We start from the raw sequence: 27,295 nt of genomic DNA on the forward strand, positions 1-27,295 counted from the left end.
TAAAAGCTCTGCCACTAAAGAAAGCGTTCACATACTCACTCAAGACATCATAAAACTCCAGGTATAGGGCCTGTATCTATAGCGAAAAATAGAAAATCACAGTGGTCAATTTAGCAAGTCAGTCCAATTTTACTGGTGGTGAGTCTAATCTCCATACAAAATCTCTGGTACAACCATGCCACCCAACAAAGTCAGGTCTCCAGGGCATATCCTAATACAGTGCAGCAGCTGGCACAGATTGCTCAGGTTCTCAGACTGAGTGATGAAGCACTGATGCCACCAGAGCTATTCATCTCAAAGCTGTGACATACAAACTTGTAACAGGGCTGTGTTGCTCGCCCAAAGGATCTCCTGGAACAGAACACCACTTCAGAAATTGATCAGACTGTAATAGTTCCCAGCATTATAAAGTATCTGCAAACTGTGAAAAGTACAAATGTACTTGCCAAGATTACCAACACTGTATGCTCCACTTTTAGCTGAATAATCAACAAGACAAGAAAAGCACAAAGATAAACATATGGAAGATGTAATTTCTAAACATCTCTGATATGAAAATTCTCTATGCTTTTCACCAGTATACTCAAAAAACTTAGTGGAGGAGGTTATAATATACAGCTGCTATCTTCTACTTCCATCATCTCTAGAACTGGAAAAGCAAAACAAAGAATCTCTCCTAAAAAGAACTCCAAGTAAGCTGCTATTTTGAAAGCTACCATCTTCTGAGGATCAGACTGAACACATGAGCTCAAAACTGAACCTGTGATCTCAAATGGAATATTATACAACCTGGAATATCTTCAAAGGCTGCAAAATAAAGCAACTTCCACAGCAAAAGAATAGATACGAGACAGTCAAAGTAGGAGCTTGAGTCCCAATATCTACCCCTGTTGTGTGTATCAAATTTCTGTGTTTACTCCCCAGAACTGAAAATTTGTTTGAAACAGTGGTGATAAATATTGGAATTGCACTTTCTGTATTTGGATATACAACTGAGTTGTTCACAGTTTGGGAAAATAGCCCAAAATGTTCTGCAAGAAAAATGTTCTCCTGGACTACCTGATTAATCTAAATAGTCAAGAAGTTACAAGAAAAAATCAAAATGAAAGAGGAAAAATATCAAGCTATAGAAAACCAATAAATATTCAGTCTACTCTCTTATTTACTATTTAATAACACTAGCAGTTATGATTAAATTCCCTTGTACATTAGATAATGGTGTCGATGATGTTTAATAACAATTTCTCTTTTCTTTAAAATAGGCTGACGTTTAATAAATTCCCAATATAAATATGATTTATTGCTATGTAAATATTATTGAGGAAATCCTTGATATTTTTGGGCGCAAAGTTTTTAGTGCTTTTATATCCAAAATCAGCTTTACTGCTAAAAAAGGTTGAAGGAATATGCACACTCAAACCTCATTATGCAAATGAAATGGGAATTTCCACCAGTTCTAGTTTATGGGATAGCATTTCATTCATGCTATTTTAAACAGACATCAGGGGAAGCAAATACTGCAGAAAACATATTGAAGAACATTTGGTTCAATGAGCAGAATGAAAGAGCATTCACTGCAGTTTCACTGCTTGGCCAGTTTCAATGGCTGTTTTGTAAGCTGTAAGTGACCAGAGTTTTTCCAGGCTATACTATTTCTTCACTGCAACACGGATGAAAACACTATGCAAATATACATGCATGCATGGGGAGGAGCTGGGGAAAGGGACATGCATTTCAGTGTAAATCTGGACTGGAAAGCACAAATCTCATCTTCTTGAGAGCTCTAACATCCCTTATTCATGTCTATAAATCTGCCAGCTCGGGGTGGGGGAAGCAAAGATTTTATGATTTAAGTGGCCAAGCTTTCCCTGCTAGAGATGCTTAGGCAGAAAGGTGAGAAGCAATGTATGAAATAAGTACACCTGTGAGACACAGTGGAGAGAATATTGAAAGCAAATTTGCAGACAACAGATGAAGAAGTTAGCTTTTGTAATCAAGAACATACCTACAACAAAGGCATATATTAAAAGAGAAATGCTGCACAGAATAAACCTGAACTTCCGTGAATGCATTTCTCATGTGAGCAGCTCATTTGACTCAGGCGTTACTACAGATTTTATTTAATGAACGCCACATGATATTACATTAACAGCCACCTGACGATCATGCTAACAGCCACTTCTGAGTACCCAACTGAAGATCAGCATCCTCCTTTTAATAGTTTAACACAGCAGAAGCCAGTGAGTCACTCACACTGCCGTACGGCCAAGAGCTTCCAGGCAGAGCCGAGCCAGGCACACAGGCCTAGGGAGGGAGGGACTTCCAGCACAGCTGGACACAGGTGCTCCCAGTGAGGGGTTAGAATCTGGGGGAAAGTTTAGCAATGTCACACCACTGGATAAAAGAGAGACCCTTAATGTACTTAATGCAAGGAAGGGAATGAGGACAAGTACTGATGTGTCAAATGGGAGGGAGCTGAGGGTACTGTGCAACTGCCTACTGCACTAAGAGAGGGTGGAGATGAAAATGGAGGCCCTGGAGTAGGAAGATAAAGGGGGCAGTGGATGCAAAGCCATTGGAAAAACAACTTTCCTTCTTCTTGTTCTGAACCATTAGTCTAAGTGGTACATCCAGCCAGAGCCTGGCCTCTCCTGCCTTAGTTTGTTTCTTCCTTGTACACAGAATATCTGTTTCCAAGGCCCAGCAGTTGTTGACATTTGCAAATATCACACTGCAGTGCAACGCTTTATATTTATGCCTCTGTTGAAAGCAAAGTCGTATCTCAAAGTCCCCAAGACCCACCATTACTTTCCAATTGCCAAAGCACGAGTTTTTGATGAGGGCAGAGAAAGTCAGGCAGCATGCTCTCCACTCCTAAGTCCAGCCAAAGGCTGCTTAACACATCAGTGTCTGTCCTATAAATCAGGGTAGATGAGGACTATAACCGATTTCCCCTTCCTACCTCTTTTAGGAAGGACAGATTAATGAAGGTTGCAGGAACATGACAGCCATTAACAGGGATAAACACGATACCCCTGACCTCAACTGCAGTCACTGGATCAGATGCATGTGCATGCCTCCATGCACACACACACGTGTGAGTGCACACCACGGGACTCAGATTTTCCTGGCAAGTTGTCTGCTGCTGGCAAGACGGAGCAGTAACACTGCTGGCACAGAGATGCTGAGCTGAGGACTAACACAGGCCAGCAAAGTGAAATTCGGTTTCAAAGTTCCAGTCTTAATTTTCCCCTACAAGAGTCATTCTCCTCACTGTTTCCATAACAGTAATATGTGCTTTTGACAACCAATCTGCAGTTGTTTTCACATCCAGACATTCTATATTGGTTATACTCTGCTTAGAGGCAGAGACACTGGCCTTAGCCAGCTGAGATTGCAGCTTTTGTACATGATGCACCTCAGTACGTGATGAAGTCTGCCATACTCTCTTTGAGCAATTCTCAAGGATCCAAAGCACTCAGAAAACATTAATAGAACATAAAAAATAATTTAATTTAAAAAAATTAAGTCAGATACTGCCAGCCTCAGAACTCTCTTATTTTACAGTGCTGAGAAAGAAATATCTGTATAAGCAAAGGACATGTTTTGAATTAGGGCAAATCTCATGAGCTACTCACATTGCCAAATCCTATTTAGGTGCCTAAATAATAGCTGATTGCAAATATTTTTGTGAGAGTGGCCCTTAAACCTTAATCTTTGCCAACACACAGCTAAGGTCTATTGAAAGGCATCCTCTGACCTCCTCCTTGAGAACTGAACAACCATCAGTTAAGGAAAACCTGGGATTTCTGGGAGAGTTTCCAAACTGCAAGCTAACAATGCCTGAAGCAGGCACTGCCATACTCTGTGCTGAGGAATTTTTCTTCTTACAAGCTGCTGTAATATGTGCTTCATTAATGCAATGCTTTTGTGCTTACATATCCCAATAAAACTTCTCATGAAAATAGCATCACCACTGATGCTCAACAAACAAGGATTATTTACTTCCTAATTTTACGGTCACTCACATGCATCCTCATGTCCCATCTGCAGCTCTCATGATGAAAGCGTGCGTGGCTATCGTATCTATTCATCATGTCAGAGATGGAGATGATTGCTAGGAATTATGATGGGGATGATGTCCATGGTTTCTGCAATAAACAGAATACTTAAACAGTGTGTTTAGCATGAAAACCATCTGTGTGTCCAGGCAGGGAAGAAACTGCAATGAAAAGTGAGGACTGCTTGTTTTTATCTCTTTGATGGTTCCCTAATTAACTGACTTTTCTTAGCTGATTGCCAAGGGGATATGCAATGCCTCTTCCTGAAAGACATAAAACAGAGAAGGGAGATGATATAAAGAAGGAACACACATCCTCATTCAAGGGCAGGTTTGAGCCTGAAGTCAAAGCAAAGCTGACCTAATTGTTCTGCCTAAAGAAAAGAAAATTGATGAGCCTACAGATTTTTTCAAAGGGAAAAGGAATCATCTGTTTCCCATGGTCAAAGTAGATAAGAAATGTAGTAATGGATTTCATTTATAGCAAGGGAATCTGGGGAAGATACCTGAAAAACAGTAAGAAGAGTTTACCACTGGCACAGAATGTCTTGGGAGGATACAGATTCTTCCTCATCACTGGCTTTGAAGGGGCTTGTTAGACAAGTATTCCAGAAATTAAACATGGAATGTTAATCCCACACTTAGATAGGGAGATTGATTCACTGACTTCCAGAAAGGTTTCTCTAAATTTCTGATTCTATGGGTTTCAGAATGTGCTATCCAAAGGCAAGAGCAAGCCATGGGAACAGGAGAAACAAAGATGACTAGAAATAATGCAAACTAAAGAACTTAGACTTTTTCCTTCTGATAGGGTAGAATTAATCTCATCCTAAAAGCTTTTTAAGCAACTTTAAAACCATGAAGTGTAGACAACAGCAGCTACATCAGGCATATAGATGCCTTTAGAGAAGCAAACCAGACATTTTTGAAGCATACTTCATATGAACTGTTCAAAACACCCACTTTTAGCTGAGTCAACCAAACACCTACCATCTACTTTGTCAGTAAGTCTAAGATTTATTTATTGGGAAAGGTATCTGCTGGGAATGGCTGAGTCCCAGGCAACTACCTGGTGTTAGCTACAAAGAATCCCAGAACAGGTGACTGGCTTCCCAACCCCCAAGTTTGCCTCTTGCCCACCTCTAGTATCAGGAGTTCTGAACCCAGACCACAGAACAATGGCATCCTTTTTCCACCCTGAGAAGTAATTCCCAAAAGCCCAGAACCCTGATTATTTACTTCTTCTCTCTACTTTTCTTTCCTGCCTTCAATTTTTTCTTTTCTTTACTCCTCCTGCTGCAGCACCCTGTTATTCTCATCATCTGGCTGAACCTGGAGGACACTGGAGGGATGTAGTGACAAACCAGCAGAGTGTTGCTTCAAGGTGCTTTTCAGGGAAGCAGAGACAGGCTTTACAAGCCCTGCACAGTTGGACAGCACTTCCTAATAATTGTAATGTTCTTAGATTAATGATGAGGAACACACAGACACACACTGATCACACAACTTCATTTGCCAAGCAAAACAAGTTAAAAGCTCCTTTTTAAAAAATTATTTTCTCTCCAACTCTTGCTCCTGCTCAGAGAAGGCTGACTGGATACATATCAGTTGGTACATCAGCTATTATTGGCAAGCAACCTCAACAAGTTCTCTGATACCAAATCTCCTGAAAAAGAGAGAGCGAAGTTGATGTACATGTCTCAAAGGAATTAGAGACATAGTCTGAAATCTGATTCTCTCCCCTTTCGTCACTCCTGCAGTAAAAAATGTTCACAGAATCTTTACCTCATAGAAAAGCAAGCACTACTACAAACAGCTAAAGTTGCATTTTCAGCATAGATCTTAAGGATTTCTCTTTTTTTAAGATCAATAAAATGTGATTTAAAACACCAAAGTTTCAGAAAAAGATATTGCTTATCCAAGGAGATGTTGATATGTCAGACAAAGACCAAGCAGAGTCAGGCTCTGTCTGTACTTTGGCACTAGACCTCCAAAAACCAGCTACATACATCCGAAAGGGACTTAGATAAATCTGCTGTCAGCATTTCTTGCATCTTTGCTGGAAAAACTGCCACAGGGTTCACTGTGAGGAGACACTGGGCAGCCACCAGTGTCATCTTTCAGATGAGAGAAACAAGTGAATCCAGACTACAGAATCAAGTATCCAGGTCTCCTCTCCTTAAAGGCAAGGATCTCCATTCTGAGCACAAAGCCACCTGGGAAACTCCTTTGCTGGTCAAATGTCCCCCTCACCTTTCTAACTCCCATCCTAAAAATGGCTAAAGCCACTTTTTCTCCTTTAGTACATTTTGCCTTAGAGTCAACTACAACACTTTCATTATTGCAAAGAGTAGATTTGGTGCTCTATTTTGATTTTTATTTCCGTATTATAAGGTCCTCTAGAGGAATGCAGAAGGTGTTCTTGCTTCTGTCTGTGCCTGACACCGAAGGTCATTCCTGTGCCGAGAAGACATCTCATTTTCCAGAGCCATCCTTCAACACAGAGTCAGGTCTGCACAAGCTGCTGCCTTCTGCTCCTACACAAGCTAATGGAGCATTTCGCTGGATCTGGGCAAACCAAGAAGCCCTCCAGTTTCACAGGTTAGTCAGAAATATACAATTACACCATCTTGAACTGTGAGAGTATAATTGCATCAAAAACTGTGATGAAGAGGTGAAGCTAAACAGATACATTCACAATGACTGTGACATGGCTACTGCTGAAACAAAATCTAATTCTTCAGTCAAGTGTTCTTTCAGACCTCTGATAGTTTGAAAAAATATGAGAGATTTTGATACCAATGGATTACAAAGATACCATGGACTGAGAAAGAGTATAGGAGTGATAAAACTTTTGCTGTGTCTTGTTCTACACAAAAATAAATTCAATGTTGTTGGCAGCGTTGTTATTTAAATGCACAAAGCCTATAGTTAGTTTTTTCTTCTTTTTCCTTACAATTGTGATTCCCAAGTCAGAAATAGTCTTTGTAATGATAAAGGTATCTGGAAACAAAACATGCGTTTTCCTTAGAGGATTACATGCATTGATTTCAGTACTGTATTAGGCAGCCTCTGAAAAACAGAGAACTACCAGAATTTTCTCAGATGACTTTGTCTGCATTTGTTGATTACATTTATCTTCCATATAGAATTGCATCTATCTTTCTTTATCACATTACCTGTGAATCATTAACTAAATCTCAATGGTAAGTACTGGGAGCCTGAGAAACTGTGATAAAGAAACAGAATAAATTCAAAGCCAAAACACAAAAGACCTTACAAAAAAGGAATTCCACCAAACACAACTTTTCATATGACATGGGAAATTCAGGCTGAAATCAAATTTTATGCTGCAATACACAGGTAGCTTTATTGTTGCTTTCAATTCTCTTATTTTCAGTATTTTAAATCAAAATATTTTTTCTGTTTCTGAAATCAATCCAGGTGATACTGCTTTGGTTTAATCAGCATGATATGGAAATCTGCTCTTTACTGTCATTGTAAACATTTAAAAAATACATCTTACCACTTTCATCCAGCAAGAAATCATCCTGGTAACGGAACTTTTCTGGTCCACAGGCAATAAAAATGTCATCATCGCCAAAAAAATCCTGAAGGCACATCACCTGCAAGGAAAGGAAGGCATTGTATGAAATACCTCATCATCAGAATTGTAACAATAAACCCCTCTTTGTCTCCATCTGCATGAAAATTCTTCACTTTTAATGGAATCAACAGGGCTTCATCTCCAGATAAATTTCAAAGCTGTGCTCTGACCATCTGTTAAAAGTGAGAAACACTTTCATGGACACTGCAGGGAAAGACAAGACAAAAAGCCTTAACTGTCAGGTTTATTACACGATGCATCTAGGGTATGAGGTGAAGGCCTTCTGTTTGTGCACAAGGCACCATTCAGTAGTTAGCGGGTAATTAATTTGCTCTTCAGTTCACATCTCCATCATTTGGCTGCAATGAAACAAGGTTACAGCTTTGTGTGCAGAATGAAATGCAGTTATTTCTGCAAAATCTTTCCAACAGGGAATCAAACTCACATGGGTGAACTAAGCCTCCTTCACGAAGTCTCCCTCTATGCCAGTGTCAATGTGAAGTTCTCTTTGAAGGCACCAAGCTGAACAGTCAAGTCAGATGAGCTGGGAGTAATTCTTTCAGTACTGAGTACAAGGATAATCTCTTTCTACTCCTGTATATGAACAGTCAGGATTTTGGTGTGCTTTTGTGTCCCTACAGGAGATTTCAGAGACTTCATTGCAGCCTTTCAGTATCTAAAGGGAGCTCAGAAGAAAGCTGTGGACAGACTTTTTAGTAGGGCTTGTTGCAATAGGACAAGGGGTAATGGTTTTAAACTAAAAGAGGGCAGATATAAAGAAGAAGTTGTTTGCAATAAGGTTAGTGAAACTCTGGAACAGGTTGCCCAGAGGGATGCTCCATCCTTGGAAACATTCAAAGTCAAGTTGGATGCAAGTCTGAGCAACCTGATTTATTTGAAGACGGCCCTGCTCATGGCAAGGATGTTGGAACTAGGCAAGCTTTAAGTCCCTTCCAACCTAAATCATTCTAGTCTATGATTTCCTTACAACAGCTTTTATTAATTTTACAAGGCACTGCTTAACAATTCAATCTTTCCAATCATATGGAATCATATTAAACAAAGCATCAGTGACTTTTACCAAAAACTGACTTTGGACTTATTGATACAGCTTTGACAAATATAAAAAACAAATTAGATGTCTATCTATCTTTAAAAAAACAAAGATACTTAACAAAGTCTGTCCTCACTTCACATTTACAAGAAGATTCTAAAAGATTCTAATATTACACTTGCTGAAATATTTTTATCATTCAAGTTATAATAATAATATCAAATACTCAATTATAACAACAATATCTTATCATTCAACTTTTGCAATTAAATTGTGCACTGATGTTTGAACAAGCTAATTTCACAACTAGAGTTTCAAGTCTACAGTGAGCAAAGCAACACATAAATAGTCTCTAAAAATTGACAAAACAGTTGAGAACAGTCCAGCTCATCTAAACAAGCCCCCTCAGAAAAAGCATTTAAAATCTAAAAAACCACAAGTGCACAAATTACCTAACGAGATTTTGCCAGATTTTGGCATAAAAAGTACCCCCATCAATCTGAAGTCACTGATGTCTAGGGGTTATAAAATTCATATCCTTCCTAGAAACATGCCTGAGGCTTTGACATCCACAACAGCTATGAGCGTTTATAGCAGAAATGTCTTAAGGAAGAAAAACAGCAGTACATGTCGTGACTTGCTCGTAGACTACTATTCATAACTAAATTAATTTTAATGGTAGAACATTAGCAAATAAAAAAAAGAACAACTAGATGAAATAAATACCAAAAAAGGGATGAAAGTCCTTCCTAAATTATCCTTTCCTTAAGCAATGCATGTAGTTTTAAATTAAGATCCACAACCCTATTTCTATGACCAGTGTCATCTTAACACTACACACTACCTGAACATCAACATCAAAAATTTGATAAATATTTGATAGAGCTTTTTACCATGTTCCTACTCACTTTATGTTCTATTAGTGTATCAGCCTCAGCAACCTTTAAATAAACTCATTTACTTCCCATCTTTCTTTTTTGTCCACAAGACATATCCTGCCTATCTTCCCACCCCATACTCCCACCAAACTTCAAACATCTCTTCCCTTCAGTCAAGTTCCTCTGAAATTGCCACCTCTCCCACTGCATGTACAAAACTACTAATCTGCAGAATAACATTAAAAATCCTGTGATTTCCTTTTTGCTTCCCAAGTTTGACACACTTTTGGGAAGTAATAACTTTTACATTTTCTTTGTACCAAGCAGAGTATTAGAATCAAACCAGTAATAAGCAACACTAGGCACCAAGTTGAGCTATTTTGACAACAAACATGAATACAAATTAAATTCATCTTCGAGACAAAAATAAAATAATTTAATAAAACTCAAAAATGTTTGGCTCTGCCCAGTTAAGAGGGTTTCTTTCAAGCCTAAACAAGCCATTAAAATTCAGGTAGCAATACATAACCAGGCTCAACTATGCCAATTTTTAAAGGATCTCAGGTTCAATCAATGCAATTTAAATGCAAATAAGAAAGAAAATAGGATTAACACACACACACAAAATTTGTGCTTAGATATCTTTGGGTTCTATTAAACTTTAAACTTATAAAGTGTTCTTATGCTCGCCTCTTTTCTCCTTGCCTTCAGTTTCACATTCTACACAAAATTACAGCTTTTCTTGTTGCCTCCTGAAAATTTAATAATTTTGGAATTATAATTCTAGCTCTTAGAGCTAGGTTATAGCAAGATCACAATTTCCTTTGAAATCTATCTTCTTCCAGAGTAACATCTCTTAAGGTTTCTAGTACCTTTTAATACCATTGTTGGAAGCCCTGAGATGTCCTTCACTGTCTGCATTTTCCATCCTTTCTGTCTCAGCATCCCTGGCCTTCCCTGCAAGTTCACACTCCTCAGCAGTTAAATTAAAAGGCATTTGACAAATGCACAGCACCCCCTTCCAGGTTTTTTTTGAGAGAAATCTGCAAACACTTTCTATTCACACCTAGTCATCAGCTAAGCAACAGGACCTGCTTTTATATACCCATTTTCACTTTTGGAGAATGCAGCTCCTAAAAAGTTCCAGTTTAGAAGATCAAGAATTTTTATCACCTAAGCTGGACCATACAAGTGTTTCAGAGGTCAGTGTGCTCTGTTGCATGTGATCAGCTTTAAAACTTGTCAGTTTTTGAATCAGCAAATTAGAAAAGCTTCCCTGGGACTTTTCTGTTGTTTTCAAGGCACAGAATCCATCTTTTTCAGAAATAAGGTTTTATTTCTCACAGAGCAGAAAAAAAAAGCCAACGCAGGAGCAGTCAAATGTACACCTTAAATAAAAAGAAAATGAAAAAAATTGTCTGCCACACACATGGTACTAACTACTCTGTGACTCTTTTTAACAAAAACCTTTCTGGTAAAGAGATGTTATTTAACATTAATGGTGTCTCTCTTATACTCTGTAAGGGAATTAATAAATAACAGTAGCATTAGCAGAAGCCAGGGAGTGCTTTCATTGGTGGTGAGAAAGACAACAAGCAGCAGAAAAGAAAATCAATCACTAAGACAGGATTTGGTTTTTGGCAAGCCATGGAAATAAAACTGGCTGACCTGGCCATAACCACAAAAAATAGAGGAGGCAGAAGAATTTGTCACGCTTAAAGTCCCCTGAGTAAGCTGTACACACTGAAGCCTGGATTCCACACAAATCATCATTGCCCTAGTAAACAACTCAAGATATCTACGTGCCCTTCCAGTGGGAAGCACAATTATTTTGTACCTCAGTAGCTGCTACTGTGCTTTGACCCTCTAGTCAAAGCACCCCAGCAGCTGTGTCCCCAGAAGGGACTGGGGGACCTGGATGGGCCAGACACCCACAGCTGCCAGGGAAGCACAGAGCAGATCAGCAGAGCTGTCCCAGAAGGAGAAGAGGCAGCAAGAGCAGCAAAGTTGTCTTCCAGCCCAGCCTCAGGACTGGCTTTGCACCATATGCACTATGCACTACATAGGCATTTTGGAAAATTATCTTCATTTTTCCTTCTTTGTTTGAACAGGCAAGCATTTGCAACTAATGAGAAAGTTTCTAACTACTACGGGGACTTTTCCTTTGACTGCCCCGAAACGTTTGAGTTCACCTCTTTGGAGATGGTACCCCTGTTATGGAGACCCTTCTTATACATACACAAGACATCACAAATTGTGCTTCACATTGTGGAGTGCAGATGGCCCAGGAACAGCAGCTTGTAGGGCCAACACCTGGTTGTATTCTCTCACCACGAGTAAGAAAGGGCAACCAGAAGTGGTTTGGAGGAGGTGCAGAGGGAGGGAGACAAGGAAGGGAGAACAGAGCGGAAAAAGAGGGAAAGGCAAGGGGAAGCAAGGGAGAGAAAGAAGAGGAAGGAAATCAAGGAGGGAGGGAGGGATGGAGAGAGTGTTTGTATCAACCCTTTCACCAAAAGCAGGAAATAAAAGTTACAAATGCAATCCTCTGTTATAACTGCTGTACTCTTGGCTGTATTCAGGGACCTGCTTAATTCACATTTTAAAACACATCCACAAAAAAAAACACCAGAAATAAATTCTTTGTGTATATCAGTCACAGCAAATTGAATACTTTTCTATTCTTTTAAAGTTGACCACACATCTAGTTAATATTGAAACAATGATATTTTTACATTTAAAAATATTTAGAAAACAAAATTTTCCACTGCATTCAGGAACAGTTCATAGCATCAGCACATTACACCATAATCACCACGATAACTATCTCATGTCTTTGTAACAATTTTCATTGTGCTGGATTCTTGGACAGAAAAGAAGGAGGGGGTGTTCTGTGTGTTTGTCTTCTTTTAAAAATGACTTAATTTGAATTAAAGATGAAAGCAGTTTTGGAGGAGCAATGAGAAAACCTCAAGCTGGCATGCCCTCAGGCATCACGGCTGTTGGAGAGCTGAAAAGAAAAGTGAGGACAAAGAAATGAGGTGGTTAAACCAAAAAAGATGCAGAAGGCTCCATGGAAAACTCAAGTGATGAGTATAGGGGTTTTATGAAAAGCAAAAAAGAAACATGGCAAAAGGAGAAAAATGAAGCATTAAGGCAGAAGACGACATGGGCTACCAGTCAGGAGCACACACAGAGGGTGACAGAGAGTTAATTGAGGCTGGTGGGGAAGGAACAAAGTCCAAAGGAGGGGGCAGGCAGAAATTTAGTGGCAATTGCCTTCCAGACTTCACCCCATGATCAGTCAGATGGGAAGTTTTAAATCTGTTTTAAAGTAGCCTTTTTGAACCTTAAACAATCTCATGTTGAGTTTGATTACCATTTGCCTGATAGTAAAAAAGACACTAAAAAATGTTTCATCCTTGGAAAAACCTCAGTGTTTAAATGACTCATGATTTCAGGACTCTGACTCATTAATTTTGTGTCAAGTTTTATGAGTTTTATTACAGAGCTTGTTTTCATTTTCCTGGTACTTTTGGCTCACTCAGACTCAATGTTTAATTCTTAGGCAGGTCTCTTCAGTTATTCATGTCAAAGCAGCTCACTATACCTCTCTATTACTATTTGTCTTTTTTTATTTTGCCTCTGGCTGATTTTTCAAATTAAAAAAAAAAAAAATTAAAAAGCCCTCTTTTAAGATTCCATTTGATCTTTACTGGTATTTTCCCTTCATTTTTCTCCTTAGTCAAACTACATTTTCCACTAACCACTACCTTTGCAGCACTTATTTTTTTTCTCCCTTTTCCCATTCTTTATCTATTGCTTCATGGAGGAATAGCTCCTCCATAAATTCAGATACTGAATTTATCTCACTGCCATCTACCCTGGCAGTCAGTAACAAGTCTCGTGACAGCTATGAATATTCCTGAGAGCTTATAAATGATAGAATCACAAAATGGTTTGGGTTCCAAAGAACCTTGAAGTTCCTCTAGTCCAACCCTCTGAGCCAGGACATCTTCCACTAGAACAGGTTGCTTAGAGCCCTGCCAGTGGTCTTTAACACCTCCAGGGGTATGGCATCCATTACTTCTCTGGGCAACCTTTGCCAGAGCCTCACTACCCTCACAGCAAAGAATTTCTTCCTAATATCTAATCTAAACCTACCCTCTTATAGTAAAAAATATTTTAAAACCATTTTAAATGCTTTGTCCTATTGCAACACACCTCCTCCATTTATCTCCCAGCATCGCATATTAGTTTTCCCAATGTTTTGTTCAGTTTTGTATCACGCTGCTTGTTGTGTAGAGCTCCCCTCAGAAGACAGAACAGTAAAACAATCAACTGTTACTCGCACAGAAGGATTTCATAGCTTCAGGAAAATCAGAAATGAATCATTCTGTACCGCTTTTTAGGTGATTTCTGTGAGATGAGAAATCCAAACATATCGATAAAGCCTTTGGAGAAGGGGAAAGAATAATACTCGTTCTTTCTAAATGCATTTGATAGCAAGTCTTTTTTTTGCCTTCCCTTTCCTCAAGGAACCTCAGCCCTCCCTTCTTTCTGAGGAAAAGGAATTACACCCCAGCTGGAATTCACAGACCATCACATTTGAATATTTCCTCCAAGGTTAAGGCAAGACTATCTCCCTTCCTTTTGGCTCAGGCTCTGAGGCTTTTATTCATACCCTTTCACATTTATCTGTCATTACACACATGCCATTTCTTGAGATCCGGTCACCTACAAAAAATATAATTTATCATCAGTGTATATGTACTTCCTCTCTCAGCTTCTGATCCAAGTTCTCTCCTCAGGTGGTAGCTCAGCTGAAGCCATTGGGAAGTATCTGCTACACATTCCCAAAGCTGAACGGCACCAAACTCATTCTTTGCTGCTGGAGGGAAATCTCCATGGTGACAACGGCATCGTCAAGCTGTGAGAGGTTTTCAGTGAAGAAGAGCATTTTATCATGAGATTCTCATTACAAGAGTGCCCTCTGTAAATGAAGAGGAGATGGTACTGTAGGGGTTTCTGTAAATGAAGAGATATTACCACAGGGGTTCGAGCTGGCTGGAGCTGTTCTTTGCCAATTGGCCTGTGTGGCCACGTTGCAGATTAATGCCTCTAATCGTGTGTGTGCGTCCCCAAATCAGATGAACACAAGACACCATCATAGTTAAAAAATATGAATTTTCATCCTCAAAAGCAGCAGAAATAGCTTGTTCTCCAGCTGCCTGACAGGAGCAGAGGGAAAGCAAGCCAGCATCCCCGTGCCCTGGGGAGTCCTGATTCCCCTGCCTCATGCACATTCTCCCCTCAGCTGTGTGTTGGTCAATGCTGGCTCAGGACTCACTGCTCTTCATTTTGCTTCCTCTGCCACCAATGCAGAGGTTTCTCTCCCTTTCTGACTGCTGAAGATGTGGTATCTGTCTACTTCTACAATGTCTGTATTCATCCACATCCATTCTGCAATATATGCAGGTCAGCCTGTATGATCTTCATCGGTCTTGCCAAAAAAAAAACTGACAGAAAAATCACCTCGTTTCTTCAGTTAAAATACATACTCAGTAAAATATGTCTTTCTTGGTAAGTAAAGTATTTCATAAGGACAAGAAAACTTTTCCACACTATGCTTTATACACTAATCTTAATATACTGCTTTACTTTTCTGGGTTGCACTAAATGATGGCACACCTAAAAAAACAGTCAACTTAAATTGTGTTCACATTCTTTGTTGAGAAACACGTTCTCTTTGTGACAAGCCCTTCTTAAAAGCTTTCACCGTAATCTTTTAAAATTTAGATAAATATAGTAGAGAGTTTGCAGAATTAATGCACAGTAGCTGCTATACTTTGGCTCAAAACATTATGTGAAACTTAAATAACTTCTCTGTCAGACTCAACCTAATTTAGCAAACAAACTTCTTTGTTAGAGAAGTTGAGGAAAGCAACAGACACCTCATGGGCTTATGTGTGACTGCAATACAGAGAAGCACTAGCATTCAGACCCACAAAAGGTTTCTCTACAGGAACCACCAACACGGCCACTTGAGACTCCTCCTTGTCAAAAACTGCTTCATGGCAGACAGGACAAGAGCCATGAGAACGTGGCTTTGGCACTGGAGGAGACTGCATCCTGCTAGTCACCATAAAATCCCACAGCAACTGCACAACACATCAGCATGCCTGTGATGGACAATTCAAGCACCAGAACAAAATTTGTACAGGAACAGAGAAGAAAAAAACCTCCTCACACTTTCGAAACGAATTCATGTTAAACAGAGGAAGTTTTTTCAGGACAATCAGACATTGATAGGATGGCTGATTCAACAGCAGAAGATGTAATTAATAGGCCAATGGAAAAATAGTTAAGACTTGACAGCAGAGTTCAACTAGATCTGGATTATTTTTGTTTTTCTGCCGCATTCATGCATTTTCCTTTTCCAGCTGCAATACAACACTACCGTTCAGTGGTCAGACACGCCAAGTGCAGACTCCAGCAGCCCACCTGGCTTTTCTGTCCAAACAGGTGGCAAATATTTGCAAACACTGTATTCACATAACCCTAAGAAGCAAGAAATTAGTATTACTCTAATTTCTGATCACTAAGCAGAATAAAACCTCCCTGACTTCAGGTGCTTGAATAAGGCCTTGTTAGAGGTACTAAAATAGTTTTGAAGATTGAATTTCAGAAGTGTGTGTACAAGGGAAACAACCAGGGAATCTTTTTCTGCTGAAAAAGATACCATGCCTCTGTGAGGTTTTTTTTTTAATTATTTTTATGACTGAATTATGCTCTTAAACACTCAGAAACAGAAAAACTATGTATAGAATATGTTCTCCATTATTTAAAGAGCAAGGAATCCTAGTACAGCTAATATCTTCTTTGTCAAGATAGTGTTTACTTTTACTTCTTCATCATTCAAGTAATTGTACTCCTGTAACTGGACTTGCACAAAAGCTGCTGGTTTCAGAGCAGTTTCTTAAACTATTTTATGCACTGGTCAGTGTGTTCTTCAAAAAGAAGTGACACTTGCAAGATCATTGGCTGAAGGAGGCCTTTGCATGAATTTCTTTCTTATAAAAGAAAACCCCACAATTTGAAGGCCATGTAGCAGAAAATCCAAACTGCTCTTCAATCATCAATCATGCTGCAAGTGAAAATATTATTTTTTAGTTCAGCTGGAATAACACTACTTTCTAGAGTACCACTGCAGACACATGAAAAAATTTAAATCCACAGCTTTGCTCTGTTTGCTGTGAACAGCAGAGCACTGGACTACTTTCTTGTGTCTGTGTTCCAAGTTTTTCAAATATGCAAGAACAACCAACTATGAATTTTCATTGTTCACATTTTGTGACAGATTTTGACTGATGATCCTTCTAGTTGCTCAGAGCAGCTAAATGAGGAGGCAGAGACCAGCTAAGTGAAAAAAAAATTCATTCAAAAGAAAAATGCAGTCAGGTGCCAATTTCTGAAAATTATAATTACAGGTTTGGAGATAAGAAGAAAATATCTTTCTAAATTACAGACAAAAATATTTTTCAGGGCAAGCCTCTAGTGCTAGGTGAAATGAATCATTTTGCTCAGTCATGCTCACTGTGTTTAGTAAATGCATTATCTTGGCCCATTACCTGGAACAGAAATTAGGGGGTCTGCTACTTCTGAAGTAGTTTTATTGTATTTCGTCTATAAATCTAAAAAATAAGGCGCACACAATCAATGTTTCTCAAAACCCACTTTTTCAAAATACCTGCACACCAGTAAAGCCTTCCGATTGTAACTTCTCCCCGAAATCAATAAAATTTTCCAAGAAAAGGCACTCTCACCATTTTACCTGAAAGTGCACAACACTGTTATTTTATTTCCAAATAAAAGATCTAACACACTCATGCTATAAGGCAAGTATGAATCCTTGAATTAACTGTTAGAACAGAAGCATTTGATTAATCTTTTACCTCTGTCCACTATGTATTTTCCTAGAGGTCTGCTTATTTTTGTGAAGTTCTGCTCAGCAGGAGGTTGTAAGCTGGGTCCTGCTCTGCTTGGCTGGCCAGATGCTGCTCTCTACCTTCCCAGCTGGGAATTGTGGGAGCAAGCTGCAGTCATTTTTTGAGACGCTGGGAGATCACACAGCCTTCCCTTGGAGACCGCAGAAAACGCAGCTTCGCTGGGAATTGGTCCAAATAAAATTTACTGGCTGTCTGGGTCCAAACCCAGATGGAAAGCTTTGATTGGTAATTTTGTTTTAGGTACTGCAATTCCCCTATAAGAGAAGTTATATATATATCACTGACTGATAAATGAAAAGCTCAAAGCTATAGTCTACACACCATTACGAAAGTATCCAATTTAGAGACTACCGTGACATTAGGTGGCATTGCAGGAGCAGTTTCTTGAAAGACCTCTAAAAATAAGATTTCCTTTTGTCTTTCAATTCAGAACAACCTGCCTCAGTACGGCTTTGTCAATGTGGGAAAATTTCTGGCTTTCTTGTCCTTGTGAGAGAATGTGCAACTACAGAAGCAGGTTGGAGCATGAAATTTGTAAGAGTCAATATCTGAACCAAACCCATCACACCTTGTGCCTACAGCAGAACCAGATTTCAACCACCAATTTCAAGTAGCAGATGGACTGTGCAAAAACTATATAGCTACCCAAATGCATTTAGAGATGGGAGAGTTATTTTCCCTTCTTTGAAAGTATTTTAATTCTAAAATTCCAGTGCATCACGTTAATATCCATGACACAATGTTCTCATGTTAGCTCGCTGACTAATGCTGGACTCTGGTGATAATGCCATAAACCCCATTTCTTTCAGGCATAATCATTAATAAAATGCATGCAGGACAGCACTCCATCATACACTGTCTGGAACGAAACTGAGATGTGAGATGGCTTTTGGCTGCACACACCTCCTAACTTAAGGCTCAGCATGCAACACTGAAAAAAAAAGCGACATGGTTGAATTCTGAAAAAAAAGGACGAAAAGGGAAAACAGATGTCAAGGTTTCAACAAGTCACTGAACACTGCAGCTGGAACCAGTACAAAAACAACACAAGTATGCTGATAATGTAGCATTTCATGTAATGATAAGGGCAATAAAATAGCACAAAATGCAAAAGCTCAAATGGTTAAACACCTTCCTTAAATTCCAGAGGGTCGGTTGGGCTGAACAATAATAGTAATCCTTTCAATAACCAGATCAAATGATTCAACCATTAAAGCTCTTTATGCTCAAGAAAAGTGAAAATTGACAGATTCTCTTTCTTCTAAGTGCAGAAGACGGACAATAAATCTAAAATCCAATCCAAACAGACATTCAGAGGCACACTATCTCATTACCATCACTCTTGAAACTATTTGGCAATAGTTTCCATTATTGCAACAGATGTTAACAAGATGGATGGAGAGCATGTTAAATAAACATTAATATTAATACATAAGTGTCTATGCAGCAAAGCCACTGTTCAAATTATTTATTTCCCTAAGGGCATTTCTTGGGAAATTAATCAGGGAATTTTTCTTGCTAGTAACTATTAAAAATTCAAGGTATTTCCATTGACAAAGACTCTATCATTCAAAAGAAAAAACTAAGCAATGTAAACATGGCCTACATGTGTAATCTGGACTGTGGTGGAGTGATTCTTCTAATTGCCATTCTCCCTGGGCTTTGGCTCCTTAGGACAGAGCAGCAAAGGTAGGAAATGTGCAGAGAGAGAGAATCCAACCTACAGAAATTTACAACGTGAAAGAGTTCAAAAGCTTAAGGATGAAGAAAAAGCAGACACAGGCAATAATAACAAAAACCTGGAATTTTAAGTCCAGCTCTATGAAGAGACACCTTGGTCAGAACACTGTCTCCACATCACAGGCAGACTGGTTACAACTGTTCTCAGGCATGCTGAACATGTAGACTGCTTTCTCCTGTAAGAGTTTCTTACTGGAACACAGCCTGTTGCTTGTGACTCTTTCAGTACAGCAAGTCTTGGGACATTACTAAATCCAGCAAACAAAAATAAGCAGAGTTTATAAATCCATGAATATGACATGAACCATCAGGATTAGAGCTGACAAAAAGGAAAGCAAGTAAAAAACCTCAGGCTAACACTTGGAAAAAGGATTTTTTAAGTACTGATACACACAGAATCAAAACTGACTTCCGAAAGAGCTGAGAATTAACAAGAAATCTACTAAGATGTACCTACACAAAAAGATGTAATCTGGGTAAGTTTCAGCTAAATCCCTGCCAGCAAACATATAATAAATTAGTGTTACAATAAGAGCTGAAGAGGAGCTTTCTCAAGAACATCTGAAAGTTCCAGCATGGTGGCATAGAAAAGAATTCCTTCAAAATCCCTATTTTGCTAGAAAAATATTTCCTTTACTATTTAAGCTATAAACTGTGAAAGGAGGTACTTTTATGAAGAATCAATATCAAGGGCCATTAATTTTAAGATTAAAATTATTACAACATACTGGTACTGTATCTTCAAAACTACTTGTTGCCTAAGGAAATGGAAATGAATTTTTTTTTGCTGCCATATAACCCTTCCACATTCATCACTAACCTGACTGCTGTGTATTTATAGATTGCACAAGCCAAATGCATTGCATTCATGCTTAATTTCATCTGTGCACCCTTAGATTGACTTATTTTCAGCTGTAGCATAGCTTAGAGGAAACATGTGGAGATGTAGTAAGTACCAAAGGAATTTGTTTTGATTATTTTTGACATAATAAGATACATCAAACTGACACCCTGATGCAGATGAACATCTCTGCTGGCAGTGGAGCATCGCTCACATGCAAAAGCCATACCAAAATTACCTGCCAGATGTGTTTGGAAATGTCCTGCTATTTAACAAACATTTGAAGAGTTGACTCAAACCCAAAATGAAATCAAAAAGATGAAGCAATCTGTGCTCAGGCAGTGCAGCCCCAAATAACTTGTTGAACTGGAGGTCCAGAAGCCCAGCAAGTTCTTCATCTGCTAGGCTGTTCCTTGCAAAACTTCATAATCTTTTGAATTGTATCCCCTGCGTTCTGATTCTCCTACCTGTTATGAACTCAAACTTAATAGCCTTCAGCTACAAATCCTTTACTTCTGAGATCGTAAATCTCATAGAGAACGATGTGATAAAGTAACATGAAAGAAGTCACATGACAAAACGTAGGAGAATTTAGCACATTTGCAATTCAGAAGGCTGCTAGGCACAGATAAGTTCAAAAGAAAAATACAATAACAGAAAATAGCACCATGTTGGAAAGGGAAATTTGCACCAAAAGCAATTTCACCTGAGATAACACCTTGCTGTTTCTCTGAATTTCCTTTTCACTTACTGATGCTTTTCTGCAGCACAAAGGCCCAGATCCCCAGGACAGCCAATCTCTACTAAGCACCCAACTTCATTTTTTGCATCCAGAGCAACCCAGGAAATGAAGTTCTGCCCATATACCTGTTTCTACACATCCCATGTGTATCAATACAAACAGATCTAAAGATCCAGGATTTATTTGCAGCTGTCAACATAATGAACCAGAAAATGTCTGGCCTATAAGGAGAAAAAAAAAAGTTTGTCCAAACAGGTTATTTCTTCTAATTTTAGGCAAATCTGTGAAATGTCATAGCCTGAATCTCTCTCCTTGTCCCATATGTGCTTGTATATGGATTTGGTGGTGGTGGTTTGGGGAGTTTTAGGGGTTTTTGTTAACTGAGAAATTGAAAGAAGTAGGTTGCCAGCTCAGAAGCACAGCAGAGGAAAAGGTAAGAATCATAATCACCAGAGAGCAAAGACAGAGATGTGGATATGCTAATTATTAAAGCTGTGTCATTTGCGCAACACTAGAAAAAAATAATAATAATTACCAAGTGAGGCAAAAGCAGAAAGAAGGAACTGAATACACAGCCCACACAGCCACAGATGGTGACACACTCTGATGGGGATGGGAGCAATTATGAGCCAGTCTTAGTCCTGGGACTATTGAAGGAGTCCTTCAATGATATTCACAAACATTAGGCACGTGACAGGGGATAAGCACTCTCATATTAATGGCAAGGATCCAATTACTCCAACTGGTTTCACTAGTTTGGAGGTGTTGTTAACTCCTTTCAGCACGTGCAGGTAGTGCTTAAAAAATATGAGAGGATTTTCTTCCTTAAAAGATAGTGAAGTAATAATTTGACATTGGAATCCAAATTTTAAGTCTTTATTGCTTAAAGGAAAACATGAAAAAGTGGAATGTGAACACAGAAATATCACTTTCACAACCACGCTTGCAGTCTGCTGCCATGTGCAAAACTGTTCAAGGGCTCTCGGGGTGGTTACCCTCCTCAATGCAAGTTGGGCAACAATGTAAATGAGAAACACTTTGTTTACATTAGCTACATAATTACAAATTTCTAGTAAATTTATAACCGGCAACACATTCCTTTAGCCAAAAATACGTCAAACACACTCTTGAGTTTTCCCAACCATTTAAAACAAAGGTAGCTCTACAATCCCCCAAGATACTTCCTTCCACCTCTGCATTTTTTCTAGAAGTACTTCGTTTGCCTTTTGCTCAAACCTTTTATATCATCCTTCTTTGCTGAAGCCAAAAGGCCGTGGTCATGCTTTCCCTCCTTATAAGAAAATGAACCTGAAATGCCTACTGCCTCCTTCAGAGCTGTAACCTGGTACAGAAATAACCCATAAGGACCCAGAATAAGCTCTCAGTAGGAGCCAGATATTTGAGCATCACCAGAGATGGATCTGCACAAGGCCAGAGTTAGGATCCAGAAACATGCATTATAGGTCTTTTTACTTGGCAATGTAGGATTTGTGCACATCCCTTTTAAATAAACATAGAATAAATCATATTTATTTTTACCTGCTATTACACACAGAGGAAATGCATTCACAAAAGGTAAATTCATGAATATTCTCTTTCTGAATGGAAAGAGACTTCAGAAAGGTTCAGAGGAAGAGCACACCTTTAACTGTTTTGACTAATTTTCAAGAGGTGTCTCACTGCTGACAGATGTAATAGCTTACAGTGTCAATAAAAGCCTCCAGCTAACCTTTGCAAATACATTTACTCAGCATCCCTAATTGCCTTAAGACTTCCTAAACTTGTGAATCAGTGTGGAAGAGTGACAAAGCAGAGACACAACACCGGAACAGAGCACTAATAGAGATTCATAAGACATAGCCGAAGATCCTCCGGAGTACCTTGGAATTTGTTTCTGCAAACAGAAACTTGATCAAGTAATGGATTAATTCCTTTAAAGCGACCCAGAAGTTAATGGAAAAATATTCATGTGGGGAAATCCACCCACACCTCAATGGCACAATGACTCAACCGACTTAAGGGCTCGGGAGAACAATGAGATCCGAGTCACTACCTGGGGCATCTTCTAAAATATGCAAAGATGACTGTCTACCTTGCTGAATTCATCAGTGGCCACTTCAGGATGAATTCATCGCACGAACGGCAGGCAGCAGCACTGCCCTCCCTCTGAGAAATATTCAGAGAAATTAATACTGCCTTCAAACGAGGCTAAACACGTCCTGCTCCGCCTGCAGCGGCTCCAGAGGTCTTCATTTCAACGACCCCCAGCTCTCAGCAGTGTGTGCTGAGCTCGCCGGGACCGGAGCGAGCGGTGAGAGCCGTGCCCGGGGCTCCGCTGCGGAGGCAGAGCCGCTGCGGGCGGGCGGGCGGGCGGAGGCGCGGCCGGCGCCGCGCGGAGCAGGAGCGGGGCGCGCACACACGGGGGAGCTGCGGGCCCGCCGAGAGAGCGCCGGCGGCACTCGGCATCCTCCGAGCACACAGCCCTGCGGGGCACAACAGCCGGGAATGGAGACACAAAGGGGGATAAGGGCCGTAAGTGACCGCTCCTGAGTCCTCAGTGAAGCTGTCATTGCTGAACTTCAAAACTGGTGACTTCTAGCTTTTTAAGAGTGAGAAATCCAAGAGAAGGCTTTTTTCCCTTTTTGACACTTCAGGTGCACGAACTTAGCTTTTCTTAAAGCTACACTTGCCTATGGGCAATCTCCCAAGCTTTTATTTTTTTTTTTCCCACTCATAGCATGAATTTATTCTTCGCACTTTTGCACATTTTTTTCTGAACATCAGGAAAAAGATTTTAATGCGAGAGTGACTGAGCACTAGCACAGGGAGGTGTTAGAGTCTCCAGCCTCAGACACTGAAAAGCCATCTGGGCACTTAGAAGTGCTGGGCAGTCTGCCCTGGGTGACCTTGCCTGGGCAGGGGAGTTGGTCCAGATGGCCTCCAGCACTCTCTTCCAGCCTCACCAGTTCGGTGATTCTGTGACTTTTTGTCTTTTAGTTCACTGTCTCCTGTCATCACCCTCCCACTCTTACTCTTCTTCCCATTAATATCCGCTGTCTCAATTGCCTTACTCCCATCTTGTCTCTCTTCTTACTCTCCACCTATTTTTTTGCTCTGAGATAGTGGAAGAATACTCTGCCCTTGTGAAGTAATTGGGGAGGGTACATATTTGACAATTGGAGTTAACAATCAGGTCCTACTGAAGCACCCTCCTTCTCCATAGTAACATGGGACAAGAGGCACTACAGGAGAACATCATCACCATGGCCAGAGGACACAAATTCAAGTGTACACACAATCAGATATACCTTGTGTAACAAGTAAATTGCACCATTTTTGTCAAAATAAGTATGCTTCCCTCTGTCACAATGGCTGCTTACATACTGGAATTAAATGTATACTTCATTTTTGAGACAGTCATATACATTGTAACCATACTGCAAAATCAAGTTAAACTATTTTTCTTAAAATCTTGATTTTTAAAACTAATTGTAAAGCGTGATAGAGACCTTACATAGAGGTCTAGAAGCCAAAACCATAGCAGGAATCTTAAGAACATGCTTCAAAATACCTCATTCCCTTAAAAAGAAAACAAAACCAAAACTAACCTCAGTGTTAAGTCCCTTTTATAAACAAAATTGGAACAGAAGTAAATAACAGAAAAGATTGTGTCCATAATTTACCAGAAACAAGTCTCACCCCCACCAATCTCTCTTAGTTTTGTCCTGGGAACAAATTCATCAGCAACTTTATTTGGACATCAAATTACCAAGCCACCTATCTTGACTATCGGTCCCAGAGGCCAAACTATTCCTGACCATGTTCCTGAGGAAAAGGGGTGACTATTTTGTCTAGCTGTGGAAATTTCAGCCAAACTCTGGAGGGAAGAAAAGGTTGTTTTCCCTCCTGCATCACCTGCCCTATTCCTGGGGGAGAGCATCATCAGCTCAGGAAAGCTCCTCCCTGATTCAAAAAGCTGAAACACACCATAAACTAAAGTTAGGAAAACTTTTCATGCTCCTTCTGTTGCCTCTCAAGCTCTGAGCTTATCTGAGCTTATCTCCTGGCACACAGGGAAGTTTGTTTCAGGAGCACAAAAAAAAAAAAAAAAAAAAAAAAAAAAAAAAAAAAAAAAAAAAAAAATCTCCACTGCTCACATCCATAAAACTAAAACTTCAAGCCTGTTATGAAATGAAATATTAAACAGTGTTTCAGGATTGCACTACTGTGGCTAATTAAATGAGAAAAAGAATAATCGGTCTGAGAGAAGAAAGAGTAAGCCCAATCCTGAGGAACGATACCTGCTACACCTTTGGGAATTTTCCACAAGTCCCCTACTCCTCACTAAGAGATTTAACCCAGGCTCTGTTCTAAGGAACTTTGATGTGCCTCACAGAAAATTCTTCTGCTAAGTGGCACTAGCTGCTAAATTCAGCTAGGTTTATAGCTGTCACATTTTATGCAGGGGGCATCTGTTGCTGTACTTTAAATACAGGGAGACACGCAACTCTGCAGCTTTGGGATATCCTGAGATCACATGGACCACAACAGGTGACAATGGGGGAGATTTCCCAGGATATTTATGATTTTTGTTCCTCATTTTACTGATATTTTTCAGCATTTCAAAACATAGAAAAATCCATATCCTTCAAGGTGAAAGACTTATGTATTCTTAAAAAAAATTCCAATTTCAAAAAATAATGTCACAGTCCTGCATAATCCTATCTTTTGTTTGCTAAGTCTGCTTCCCAGCAAAAGCCCTGCATTCCAACAATTGCTTACTTTCTTGTTACAGTCTTAGCTGCAGTGTCTCGATAAATAGATGTTTCCATGGAGATGACAAATGAATATCATCCATGTTGCAATGAGATTCTGATTTCATCTCGAACCATTAGCTTTTAAACCACAGCTTATTCATTATTCATTTGCAGTAAGGAAATGGCTGAAACCCAGTGCATTACAGCAGATTAAAATCTGTGCATGCAGTCTGGAAGAAAGGGCATTTGTCACCGTATAAAATGAACAAAACTCCCTGGGATTAAAATAATGATCTCAGAAGCTGTCCTAAAGGTCTAGAAAGATTCTGCCTTCAATTAATGGGATGCCTACATAAACTATGGAAATTGTGATATATTTTAACCATTACAGGCAGGCAAGGGACTTCCAGGAGGAAAAAAAACCAGCAGATGACATTCAATAGTTTTTCAAACTGTTAGAATTACACTAAATGCTTTTCAGAAACAGGCTTAAAAACATAAATCATTAAAACCTGTTAGCTTAGTAGGACATGTAAATTTATGCGCTTTTTGACTGTTCTTGTATATAAAACTAGTATCTGGACTTTATTCAGAGTATATCTTTCTTTTATGACTGGCTGACAGATAACTGGAGCCTTTGGCAGCTCTGAGGGAGCCTAAGATGGAGAAGAAGAAAATATTTTTAGTTTTCTTCGTAACTAAAAACTTGCACAGTGGCTGCAGTTATTTTTAAAAAGGACCCTAAAGCTCACAAAAGCTTTCCACTCAAAAAGCTTTCCACTAGCAGGAATGTCTACTTTTGTCTGCTCAACTTAAGAGAAATATTTGTTCTCCTATATTTAATGAAGGCAGTACAGTTACAAGATGGCCAATTAAAATAATATACAATATCAATGCACTCTATTTAAACATTCAGTCATATGTCCTGGGCTAGAAGGAAGAAAAGTCAGTGAGCTGTTATTGCCATGAGTAGCACACACTGAAAGAAATTTTGTCTTCTGCATTTCCGCATATAAGGGCGTCAAATTTATGGTAATTTGAAGAATATGAAATACTCTTTCTCAAATACTGGCCTAAGACTGGCCTGCTTGGAAGGAAGGAGTATGATGAATGCTTGAAAGACACAGCAGACACATGTACTGCAGTGTCACCTAATATTTACTGTCTGCTGTTGTCATTGCTTGTAGCACATTCAAATCCACTGTAATTGAGGTAGGCAGGAAATTTTTGGCTGATTTTGAGGTGGGAGCTATCTATATGTATATGACCTGAAGGACATTTTGCCTGGAGGAAAGTTATCATGCATCTGATCCAGGGAAAAAAAACAGGACATACAAAAGTGGGACGTCCTTCACACTTGCCCTGGTTAACAACATCCATGCTCCTGCTGTCTGAGCACTGGAGTTGTCCTGGGAAAAGCATGTCAATTAGAGTAAGTTATAACCAATTACATGACTCTTCATTTGAATTATTGTCCATTAAGAACTGACCTGAGTTTACAGAACACATGCCATTCCCATAATAGGCTCAATACCAGCGTGATGAGAGGTCGAAGGGTGACAAGAAGTGACGAACCAGGATTACTTTGACACGTAGGAAGGGGACAGTGA

At 39.4% G+C, this 27,295-nt stretch overlaps 1 protein-coding gene across 3 annotated transcripts in view; it reads right to left on the reverse strand.

Annotated features, from left to right (window-relative positions):
- DCLK1 (doublecortin like kinase 1) overlaps nucleotides 1–27,295 on the reverse strand; it is a 232,596-nt gene that overhangs the window by 108,762 nt on the left and 96,539 nt on the right. For all 3 annotated transcript variants that reach the window (XM_063394799.1, XM_063394800.1, XM_063394802.1), the window contains exon 4: nucleotides 7,587–7,686. In XM_063394799.1, the coding sequence (XP_063250869.1) occupies nucleotides 7,587–7,686 (100 nt within the window). The remainder of the gene's footprint in view (nucleotides 1–7,586; nucleotides 7,687–27,295) is intronic.

The sequence above is a fragment of the Prinia subflava genome, chromosome 3 (genome assembly GCF_021018805.1).
Source record: "Prinia subflava isolate CZ2003 ecotype Zambia chromosome 3, Cam_Psub_1.2, whole genome shotgun sequence".
NCBI lineage: Eukaryota > Metazoa > Chordata > Aves > Passeriformes > Cisticolidae > Prinia > Prinia subflava.